At 37.2% G+C, this 12,296-nt stretch overlaps 1 protein-coding gene across 2 annotated transcripts in view; it reads right to left on the bottom strand.

The window, feature by feature from the left end:
- The window catches only part of helz (helicase with zinc finger), a 66,485-nt gene that overhangs the window by 27,800 nt on the left and 26,389 nt on the right, over positions 1-12,296 (bottom strand). For both annotated transcript variants that reach the window (XM_058771480.1, XM_058771481.1), the window contains exons 17-21: positions 10,442-10,560; positions 8,673-8,818; positions 5,889-6,036; positions 5,540-5,723; positions 1,789-2,017 (exon numbers count right to left, since the gene is read on the bottom strand). In XM_058771480.1, coding sequence (XP_058627463.1) covers positions 1,789-2,017; positions 5,540-5,723; positions 5,889-6,036; positions 8,673-8,818; positions 10,442-10,560 — 826 coding nt within the window. The remainder of the gene's footprint in view (positions 1-1,788; positions 2,018-5,539; positions 5,724-5,888; positions 6,037-8,672; positions 8,819-10,441; positions 10,561-12,296) is intronic.

Below are 12,296 nucleotides of genomic sequence, written 5' to 3'. Positions count from 1 at the left end.
TGGGATATAGCGTCGCACTAGGGCTGCACAATAAATCGAAATCGCGATTAGACAGAAGCTACGATTGACATGCTGATCTCATCAGTGAAGCACGGTTCTGTGATCAGTAGTAAATGTCCATCTGAAGGCCAGAAGACACTCTCGCACGGAAACTCCAAATACACCCCGCAGAAGAAACCCAGCGGTTGCTGAATAAACAGAAGATTTAACTGCTTTCATTGATTCAGCGCGACTAATAAACACATGGCTACGGCAATATATGGTTTATCTGAGTTCTTATTATAATAAAGTATATCTATAATGCAACGCTAATCGACACAGTATTCTAAGCAGTGATAAAGGCTATGAAATATGTTGCATGTCTTATTATGTGTAAGAACATCACAGAAGGCTTTATTTCAAACACCGACTGACGTTATGAAGTGAGTTTGAAGTTAAAACATGTTATTAAATGTGGTATTTTCACATGCTTTCAGATGGAGCAGCATTTACTACACAGAGCCGTAGTTCACTGACAAGCTACGCAGCTTTCATAATCACCGAACGATTTCTTCGATTTCATAATAGTACAATTATACCGTCTGTGATTTTTTTGCGTAGCTTGTCAGTGATCTACGGCTCTGTGTATTAAATGCCACTCCATCTGAAAGCACGTGATGGAGATTTACTACTAATCACAGAACCGGCTTTACTGACATGTGCATGACAATCGCATTCGATTAATAGTGCAGCCCTACATCGCACCCTCTGTCCTTTTTTTGTTTACTGCAAATAACGCCGCCAACAAAGAGTTTGAGATTCAAAACAAAAGACAGATCTGCAGATGCCACTTTGCATTGTTAAAAGGATGCAGGATATTTTGTCCCATTCTCAAATGAACAAAAACCATGCAGGTCGCTTAAGCCAGAACCATCAGATAGAATCCATGAATCAATATTGAATTGGCATCAGAATTAAAACAAATTCACTTACAGTTGCTGTCCTATAGCCTTGTTGCAAAGAAACTTGTAAGGTTTTGGAAACAAACTAAATTTCCATCTGTTAAACAGAAATTAATAATGCCAAAAGAAATGATAAAGTTATGACATTTAGAACAAAATCTGTAACTCTTTGTTAAACAAACTGGATCACTTTGACAAGATTTGGCTTGTCCTTCTCCATTATCTTGACAGCGTAGGTTGAGCAAGTCTGTGGCGTTGACCGCCCATTGTTGTGGCATTACTTTAATCCCATACCACCCTCCTCACCCTAGGGACCTGTTTGTTCGGTTTTCTTTATAATCAAATTCGTTGTTGATTATTTTCAGTACTGTTTATTACTGATCTGCCCTACACGCTCACACTCAACACAGCAGTGATGGTAAACAAGTGCATTAGCTTCACACTAAACCCTGACGAGAGGTGCCAAACGATTTGATGTCCCTTCTGTAGAAGCAATGTCTGAAGCGTCCGTGCGTGAGGAGCGTATTAGCCCGAGCTGACAGTGGTGAAGTGCATGATGGGAAGGCAGAGGGACAGCGCTTCCTGTGGGGAAACTGACTACACAGGTACTCACTAAAACCAGACAGCAGAGAGCCACTGTCTGCCCAGCGCACACATCCAGACCGGCCTATTCACATCAACGAGTGCGACAACATTCAGAGTGCAATGATTCTTTTGTTCTTTTGAGTTTAATTTGATTCTTTTATTGCGGAAATGAAACAAACCCCACAGATTGTTCACATTTTCAAAAATACATAAATAGTCTGAACTTCAAGGTTCTGAAGCTATTTAAAATGTGTCTGATTACCTGCAGCGTCCCACCGAGCAGAGAGCGATGGGGTCTCCCACCACGGCCACAAGGGACTGCGCTCGAGTGATGGCTGTGTTCAGCAGCTTGTAGTTAGACAGGAACCCGTAGTCCAGATCTTCAGTGGAGTCCTCCACCAGCTGCTCCTTCCTCTTAATGGCCGTCTGCTTGTGTTTGCAGGTGTGACGGGTGCGAACGGTGCTCAAGAACAGCACCCGGAACTGCTTACCTATGGACAAGAGCAGATCCGTGTAATTAACATGTTGCTGATTGTATCAGTATTTGTAAAAACCCTGTATGCCGACAGAAAATAAAAGTATTTATTTTTTAGTTGTGATAGTGTGTCAGGTTAGCAGTTTAGGAAACAAAAAATAAAACAATATATATAATAAATAAAATTAAAATAATTTAAATAAGTGTTTTTTTTTTTTTTTAAATAGTGCTGTCAAACAATTAAATCGCATCTAAAATAAGTTTGTTTACATAATGTGTGTACTCAATGTAGAAATTGCTCAAGTTCGAATTGCATTCAAATTTCGAATATTTGTCGAATTTAAAATAAAAGTCATTCGAATTGCAAAAACGCTGCATTCGAATTTTAGATGTGCGTCAGGCAGCCTTATATGTGGCACACAAGATGCGATGATGTAGGCGTCATTGCATTTTAATGTTTTTTTTAGCCTATCCAGTTGAAGCCACTGGATGCGGCGCCGCTCATTCAAAATATTGCGGAAAGAGAACATCAATGAGGAGATGATGTTTACAGAATGCATATCGCATTTTCTAGAGGGACGTCTATCACCGTTGCACTCGCGTCTCGCACAAGAGAGCGGCATGTTTAGAAAGCCAAGTAAACTTAATGCAAGTTCAACTTTTAAAAAACATGTCAAGAGACTTTATGGCATCCCACTGCATCTCATGTTTTCAAATGAAAAAAGTAGGCTACTCTTTGTGATTGGTTTTCGGTCCTTAGTATTAAACTATACATACTTACATGATGCTGGTTGTTTCTAATTGTTTAAGCAACGTAATTATATATGGTTTGTAAACATTATTTCAAACATTATGCACTTTTTTCAAAGATGGACTTGTTTTGTTATTGCTTTGAAGAAACGTGCATTAGTACGGTAATATTTTGCTCGATGCACCCTCTTGTGGCCTCAGGAGAGAAGCTAAAAGTCCCCCCCCCCAATAGAAATTATGCCTTTTAAATTAGAATTACAAATTACAAGTGCAAAATTCAAATTTAGTTTTTCAGCCAATTTGACAGCCCTAGCGTGTACTGTGTATATTTATTATGTATATGTAAATATTTTCAATATATACTATGAGTGTGTATTTTTTTTTTTATATATATATATATATATACATACATACATACATATATACACACACACACACATATACACACACACATATATATACATACATATACACATTTAATATACAAATAACATTTTTCCTTAAATATAAACGTGCATGTGTGTGTATTTATATATACACACATAATATATGTATAACTTTTGTTTTGGATGTGATTAATTGTTTGACAGCACTATTTAATAATGTACACCAGAGGTTCCCAGACTTTTTTGTCAGCTAAACCCATTCAATACAAAATATTTACTCAAAGAGGTTAAATATTAATTTAATGAGACATGGCCAATAATGGTCACATGAAATCCTAGAAAATTGATGAAATCCTTCTTTATTTAGTGAGCGTTTTGTTTTGACTTGTAGTTGGACTTTAAAATAGACTCAAGCCTTTTTAGTTGTGATCGTGTGTCAGGTTAGCAGTTTACGCATAAAATAAAATACAACAAAATAGTAAAAAAGAACAATAATTCTGTAAAATAAACATTTGATCATTGCAATAATTTTACACCAAGTTACAGTAGTAACATTCATGTCTTAAATCCTTCACTTTTAAATGTTCAAACCCTCAAGCTCTAAACATCAAATCCTTGAGCTTTTATTTTGGTGTAATACTGCTGAATTATGTGACGATGCTTTAAGAAAACAGAATCAAATCTGATTTCATATTGACCCTGGAAATCCTGAAAGCCATGAAGATGCAACAGTGGTATTTGGAGGAAATTAATGTCATTATAAGAGAAGATCTCTTATAACAACCTATGAATTACGACAACTGCAGAACTAGCAGTGACTTCTCTCCTTTGGTACCCAGCTCAGATTGGCAGCCAGATGAGCATAAATCAGGTAATGATGATTTAAAAAGAATCTTTGTGCCAAACAAGCAGCCGAGTTACAGGAATTTCTCGATTCATTAAAAAGCTGATTTCAACGCAACAGGCTGAACCAAACGCCATCAATTATGCACAAACCAATCTGGCTTTTCAAATGAAACCTGCAGGACACCAGCTCTTTTCTCAGACACCAAACACATTTGGCAGGCGAAATTGCTGTCTGGTAAACTTGCTCTCTCTGCCACCCTTCTGGGCTGACACATGGGGTCTGGTCTCAAACCTAGTGATCTTCCTCTGGGGGCAGCACTTTAAGGCAGCACAGGCACATTCCTTATGTGAAAATTGGTCAAATGTTAGGTACCTTAATAATGCTGAAGGTATCTCACAGCATAAGTTTCCTTTTGCAGAAAGGTAATCTTTGTCATTGGTTGGTGAAAAATCCAAGATGATAAAATATTACAGGTGCAAGATTAATCATAATCACAATTTCTGCTCTTTTGCCCGCTGGATACTCAAATGTTTTTCTTTGACATTTTTGTTATCTTATACTGTCATCGAGTCTCCATGAGGTTGCCAGATGTCAAGTGTTTAAATCCCCCAATCATATATTTTCTCTTAAATGGATACATTTTCTGCATGGATATAATTTTTTAGTGACCTCCACGGCAATATTCTACTCAAATGAAAGTTGAGGTCACAAATTGTCAAATTGCATCCTATAGCGCCATTTTGGAGTATCACATACATAAACAACGTATGCAACGTGTACACGCGGATATGTTGTTTACATTGTTTACACTTTTATCTGAATGTAAACCACGTATCCGCATACATACGTTGCATACGTATGTGATACTCTCCAAAATGGCACTATAGTGTGATGAGGAGGAAACGAATTGTTGAATAAAGTTATTTGTTTTCTTTGTGCACAAAAAGTATTCTCATAGCTTTATAAAATTGTGGTTGAACCATTCCTTCACAAGGTCACCTGTACCATTTGCTGAGACTAAATCTGTGAGCAAACCTCAGTGAGAAAGTATAGCAAATCCAAACAAAAATCTTGACTAAACTTCACTTTACAAGATGTTAATTGATGTAGTGGAATCTTGGATTATTGGGATGCTTTTATCAGCTCTTTAAACTTTTATTTTGATGGCACCCATTCCCTGCATTTTATGCTAAATTTCTCCAAATCTGTTCCCATGAAGAAACAAACTCATCTACATCTTGGATGGCCTGAAAGGGAGTACATTTTCAGTAGGTTTTCTGTTTTTAGTGAACTACTCCTTTAACCTAGCATGGAAAGTAGCTTATTTTAAACATCTAAATGTCCCACAATTGAATGAATTAATGAATGGAGACATTTATATGGCGCTTTTGTGTAAAGTGATTGCAAAGTGCTTTACAATCATATGGGGGATCTCTCCTCAAACACCACCAGTGTCCAACATCCACAATTTGATAGGATTTTCCCCAAGAAACTACACAACTTGAGCAATTTCTACATATTAAAATACACTGTAGATCTGGCATCTTTCACTCACCCTGGACATTGAGAACTCTCTCCACGCTGACCTCTGGCATCCTCTTTTTGCGGAGTTCGGCTCTGATTCGGAAGACCTGGTCAGCGTAGGGCGAGACCACGCCGATACTTCCTTCGTCCAGCTTCCCCCAGGCCACAGGCCACTTCTTCCTCATCTCCTCCACCCGCTCCACTATCTCAAACACCTGCAGAGGGACAACAGCGCATTATCTCAATGATAATGGTCCAATACATTCATAAACCCATTCAATCGGAAATAAGGCCCGTTTACACCAATTCCAGCATAAATACATAATGGATTGGAAGAACAAAACAACAAAAGCTCAATTTCTTGTCAATGTTGGGGTTACCTCAGCGTTGTTGTAGTAAGCTGTGCTGTTCTTCTCTTGCACATCTTCTCCGCGGGCAGTGAAGAAGGTCAGGGGGTAGAAGTCCTTATGGGGCGGCTGCTTCCCGCTGGCCATCAGTTTGCCCTCATAGAAGAGCTCAGACGTATAGCTGCGGTCAGCCAGAACATATGGTTAGCAATGCCTGACTTAAAAAGGTAATTTAGCTCCTTGTTAAACTATCAAGAGCTACAACTCTAAAGATTAAAATCTAAACACTGGGAGATTTCAGATGTTGCCAAATGTATTCATCATTGCAATGGTTTTATTAACAGCTTCTGCATATATATTCTAACACATTCTGCATTGGTGGAATTGAATATTAGTCATTCAAATGTTCCACAGCACAAAATATGTAGATTGTATGCAAAATGATTCACCAAAATCCAACATCATGTAAATTTCTGTGTTGAAGACACTCATATCCATTTTAATTAATTTGACATCCAAGCTCTCCAATCAAGGACGTTTTAGTCACTTCTCTGACTTCTCAAGGGTTGAAAGCACTGGGTTATATTGGAGGGGGGGGCTATCAGTGAATGCTTGAACGCATCCAAAAACAGTCTGGCATTCAATTTACAAAGCCCCGGCGCTGGTGTCAGTGTGGCTCCCGCAGCTCAGAGAGGTGTCCCAGCTTTGGCTGCCATCTTTGTTCCGTTTTGTCAGATATCAATCTCAAAAGACACGACTGGGAATCCAAACAAGGATTTACAGCAAATGTGTTACTGTTGGCATCGACTGTACCGTCTGTGTGTGTGGCTATAAGCCTCAATTTTTGCATGCAGTGCCTTGTCAGTCCCTTAGGAAAATATTCTTGCATTACATTTAGAACGTAGATTGAAACTGCTCCCAGGAGGATTATGTTTTACATTCAGACAGATTTACATAAAGTAATTTAAGAATATACAACGGGTTCAAAGTCTGGGTCCACATTGAAAATCTGTAATTAGGTATTAGGTAAGTACAGCTTAGGACTTGTTAAACCAATAAAAATTATGCAAAATAAGGTATATTAGTAACTGTACAATATGGTGCCATTTGTTAACATTAAAATACTAATGCATTTATTAACCTTACAGTTAATTTCAATATTTACCAATACACCACTAAAATCAAAAATTGTATCTGTTAATATTTAATGGACCTGAGCTAACATGACCTAACCATGAACCGATGTATTTGGTAACACTTTAGTATAGAGACCAATTCTGACTGTTAGCTGGTTGCTTATTAGAATACCTATTAACATATTGCCTGTTTATTAGTACTTCTAAAGCACATATTCTGCATCCTAATCCTACCCAATACCTAAACATAACTACCTTACTAACTATTAATAAGCAGCAAATTAGGAGTTAGAGGAAAAAGTCATTTTAAGGTTTGTTAATAGCTAGAATTGGACCTTAAAATAAAATGTGACCTGTATTTTTATTAACTAATGCTAAAAAAAAACCCAAAACTAATATATACCGTAACAAATGCAATTCATTAACCACCACTAACTTATGACCATATTGTAAAGCGTTACTGAAATATTATTCTGCACTACTTCTAGGTCATTAATCAAATAAGCACGTTTTAACTGAAGCTCAAAATGCTGTCAAATATAGTTGTAGAACATGATCATCAGGTTTGACAAACTTCCTGGAGTTCATGAAGCTCGAGTGCTTCTGTCATTCATTAAAGCAAAGAGGATACCATTTTCCATTTTTTACTAGTGGACTTTCAGATTTCATGGCATTTTATTATTATATTTTAGGCATTTTAATCCCTTTCCTATCAGAGAAGGTGCATTTTTCCCCATGTTGCTTGCTTGGTATTTGCCACTTTAATGAATATTCTGTCATAAATATCAAACCTACTCAATTTCACAAGGGAAATTAAACTAGGAAATACTCCTTTAGATTTGTCATGTTTTTGTGGTGTTATTATAAAACCCAGCTGGATATGATAATAAAACGTCAAAAAGAACACAAGAAATATACCATTTAGAGATCAATCTTACCGGCAACCAATTTTACAATCTACAGATAAAACACAGATTAGCCATCGACAGTAACACAATATCAATAAATTTCATATGTTATGCTCCAACATAGAATGTAGTTTTAAGAGGGGAATATACTATTTCTGGTGTTATGAAATCTTGGTATTAATTTGGTACCACCAGCTGAACTAATTTAATGAATTCTGGGTCATATCGTTTAGAGCAATTTCAAATTCGGTGTTTGAGGATGAGGGGAACCTGTCTATGTTGGCATTTACACAGTAACCGATGAATGTGCAGAAACACATTGTTTAATCAAATGTACGGCCTTGGACAACAACCAAAAATGGGAAGCACTTCATTTTTAGTTAATGACTCCACTTATTTTGCTCTCCTAATTATGGTTGGTTGCCTTTTATTATTTGGATTTAGAGTGCTTTTTACCTGCAGTCTGTGACCTTGTGAGAAGAGACTTTTTTTTGGTTACGTGCTCGTAGTTGAGAACCTCTGATTTGTGTCATACATATAATATATCCACATAAAAACCAACCCAAAAGTTAAATGGAGAAAGACTGAAGCAGAGAGAGAAGCAGACAGGAAGAGAGAGACAAAGATGTGTTTGTGAGCGACTGCGAATGAGAGGGAGAATCTGTTGGCAGACACGTGCGTAATTATGTCTGCAGCAACACAGCCCTAATGCTTTGTGTGTTTGCATGTCTGTCTCTCCTCAGGAAGAGTGGTGTGAAAAAGTTCACACCTACTTGATGATTGCCTCATGGGAGCGGTAGTTTTCGCACAGCAGGATCCTGCAGGGGTACTCGGATGGGTAATGCTCGTACAGCCGGTCCAGCAGAGACACGTGCAGATTCCTCTCCCGCGCAAACTCACTGTACACAAACGGACTGAGCTGGAAGACAGGAAAGCTAAAAGTCACTCTCAAATGCCTTATATTAGACACAAATGACCTCAAGCCAGCCTTGATTTTCATTTTTGCATTGTTTCTTGAACCTAGTCATTGACTGACTTTTGGGCTTATTTTTAGCATTTTTTGAGCATCAACAGATAAAAGGCTTTTCGTGTGATCTTGAGCAACGACGCATTTAAAAATGGCCTTACATTTCAAAGCAGTGTTATTTTTTTAGTATTACTTACATACTATTATAGTATTTACTAATGCTCCAAAATGCCAGCTGTGCACAAAGGCCGTTTCTAATAAGTGGTGCAATTCCAACTTTGCAAAGACAGTCTGGCGCTCCTGACTCACAGCCTGTAAGTATGTTTTCATATTTAAAGAATTTGCCACTGACTATTCAAACGCAAGTTTTGAGCAGTGTAGAGTAGCGCTTGTAACATTTTCACACTTGAGGTATTCGGCCAATCTGAGCACACCTCGCTTCTCAGAACGATGAGCTTTGTAAAAATCGATGCATTTCAGAAAGGCGGAGCATAGAGGAGCAACAATAAATGTACAGTATTTGGAAAATAATGTGTTTTTTGAACCTTAAACCACAAACACATTGCAATACACAAAATGTTCTTTTAACAACATCATATGACCCCTTTAACAGATATCGTTAACAGTAACACCGCTTCAGAAAGCAGATTTTTTTGGTTTTTGATTAGTAGTTTGATTTTTGGCACATTTTTTGTAAATAATGCGTTAAAAAAAATGCTTTAATATTTGTTTTTCTATTTTGTGTTCATCTTTTCTGCAGTCGGTCAGTAATGAACACTGAAAACCCATACTGGTCAACATCTAAAGGAATGACTATTCCTAACTAACAGATTTGAGGCCCTCCTCCACATGAGGAGGCACAGGTGGAGTGTGAGATGAATTATTAATGCAGCAGGAAGTGAGGGTGAGTGATGAGGTTTCTATCAAAAGGGCATTTAATTAGATGCCCATTGGATCCACTCGGGCTGAGGCGGTTCTTCACGGGCACCGGCCGCACTGGAGTCAGACACTGACGTGACACTGTCTGCAGAGTGAGGGCAGTGAGAAGAGACAGGATGTGACAGTGTGGAGAACCTGTTGCCCTGATCAAGCATCTCTGGGTTAAGCTCAGTCCACAGTCATCATTGAGGGGTCCCGTTCTGATCCAGCAATAATTAGCAGAAATTTCTTAATCTAGGTCAGGTTTTTGTAGATAATTTACTTTAAGTTTTAGTTTAGTTAACTAAAATATTCATCAATATTTACTTGCAAGCAAATAAAAGGCACCAGTAAATACTTTATTACTTTACATGACCTGTTTAGTAAATGCTGGGCCCTATGAAACCAGTTGTATTTTTCCACATTTTTTTTTTTTCTGGATTCTAACTCCCCCCCCCCAAAGTTTAAAATTACATTTTTAGTAAACTCATGTCAAATCATGAAACTAAGTGACCATTTAAATGTGTTACATTACTGAAGCGCAAAAAAAAAAAAATAAAAATCTCCTTTTTCTGTTTTTAAATAACTTAAAGACCTGAATGGTGCTTTGCAATGTTGCCGTTCTCAGTGCTGATGTCATCAGTCTGCATATGGTACCTGCATATGGTCTCCTGCCAGAACGACTCGGGTGCCCTTAGTGGCCAAAGCCAATGGCATGATGGTCTCGCACTCCATTGCTTGGGCTGCCTCGTCCAACAGGATGTGTGTGAAGATCCCTTTGGAAACACACACACAGGAATAAAATATTCATTACATGGAGCTTCACAGGAGAAGGCATCAATAATAGATTATTACACACACACAGCAGCCATTAACACAAAAGGATCCAGCATTAGATGCCACAGAGGAGGTTCTGCAGGTACCATCTCATGGGAACAGGTGTATGGTTTTTAGTGCAGGTGTGTGATAGACATAACTGTGGATGTGTCAACACAACACAGGGGCTTGGGGGTGCACATCATGTTTGCAATACATTCCTTTTTTTTTTTTTCTTTTTAATCTGGTGATTCAAATTTCAGCGACTTCATTGACCATAAAGACAGCATCATCACAAAAGCTTTGTGCCAAACTCTGCTTCAGTGCATTGAGATTACTGAAATGCCAATATAAGCACCCAAAAAAGCAACATTTTGGTCAATGTTTTTTTTTTTTTTTGATCAACTTTTTATTTTCATATATATATGATAATCAACGGCTAGCTGTGCATTAAACGATTTGAATGCACGATGTGGAGGCGAAGAACCACCCGACACGCAGCGGAGTGCATTCAAATCGTTTAATGCACAGCTAGCCGTTGATTATCCTGTTTATGCCATGGTAATTTGCCAGCATTCACATATTAAAGATGTTAATATTTGCGCTGCGGAACGATAAAAATGACGGTTATTTTCATCTGTATTACCATTCAACTGTAACTGTATGTTACCATGGTTACCAATGTTTATAGGAAGCGCATTAATATAGAACGTGATTAAACTGACCTGGAACTACCTGTGCAGTTCAACGAATTTAATCGTTGAATTTAATCAGACAGACCATGACATAAATAAATATAAATAAATAAATAAATATATATATATATATATATATATAGTCCTCAGGTGTCCCATGATCCTTAAGAAATCATAATAATATGCAGATTTGCTGCTCAAGAAGCATTTAATTATCAGTGTTGAAAACAGTTGTGCTGCTTCATATTTTTGAAAACATTTTTTTCAGGATTCTTTGATATAAGGTTCACAGCAACAGCATTTATTTAAAAGATAAAGATTGTAATATAATTTGAAGTGACAGATATTTATAATGAGCATCCTAGCTGAATAAAAATATAAATTTCTTGCATTGTATTTGCCCTATAGATATTGGTTAATGATTTTTTCCTTTTGTATCACTCAAAACAAAAATGTTTGTTCACAAAAATTCCATTCCTTACAATGTTTCAATAAAAAAAAAAAAAAAAAAAAGAATCTGTAGGTAAATATGATTCTGCTTATTATATTTTGGTGATTAAATAGTTTTTTGAATTCATTTAGTGATAAATGTTAAAAAAAAAAAACATGCCTTCATTATCTCCATCTAGATTTTTATAGTGTGTTCTGCGTTTTAGTTCTTGTGCAAGACATTTTGAATCTAATTGGCCCCAATGGCTGTTTGGCTGAAATGGCGATTCTCCTCTGAAATCAACCATCCTATTAAGTCAGATATATATATATATATATATATATATATATATATGTGTGTGTGTGTGTGTGTGTGTGTGTGTGTGTCTGTGTGTCTGTGTCTGTGTGTGTGTGTGTCTATCTATCTATCTATCTCTCAATAAGCCTATTATTTGGACTATCTACACAAACCCAAAATGTTTGTGTCACCAGAGGGAATAATCTTTCACCCCTCAAAACACATTAGCGCAATGCCAGAAATCAGCAGTAATGACTTTAAATGAACAGATAAG

Source organism: Onychostoma macrolepis, chromosome 03 (assembly GCF_012432095.1).
Source record: "Onychostoma macrolepis isolate SWU-2019 chromosome 03, ASM1243209v1, whole genome shotgun sequence".
In the NCBI taxonomy this organism is placed as follows: Eukaryota; Metazoa; Chordata; class Actinopteri; order Cypriniformes; family Cyprinidae; genus Onychostoma; species Onychostoma macrolepis.
This window is presented reverse-complemented; position numbering and strand designations above follow the sequence as displayed.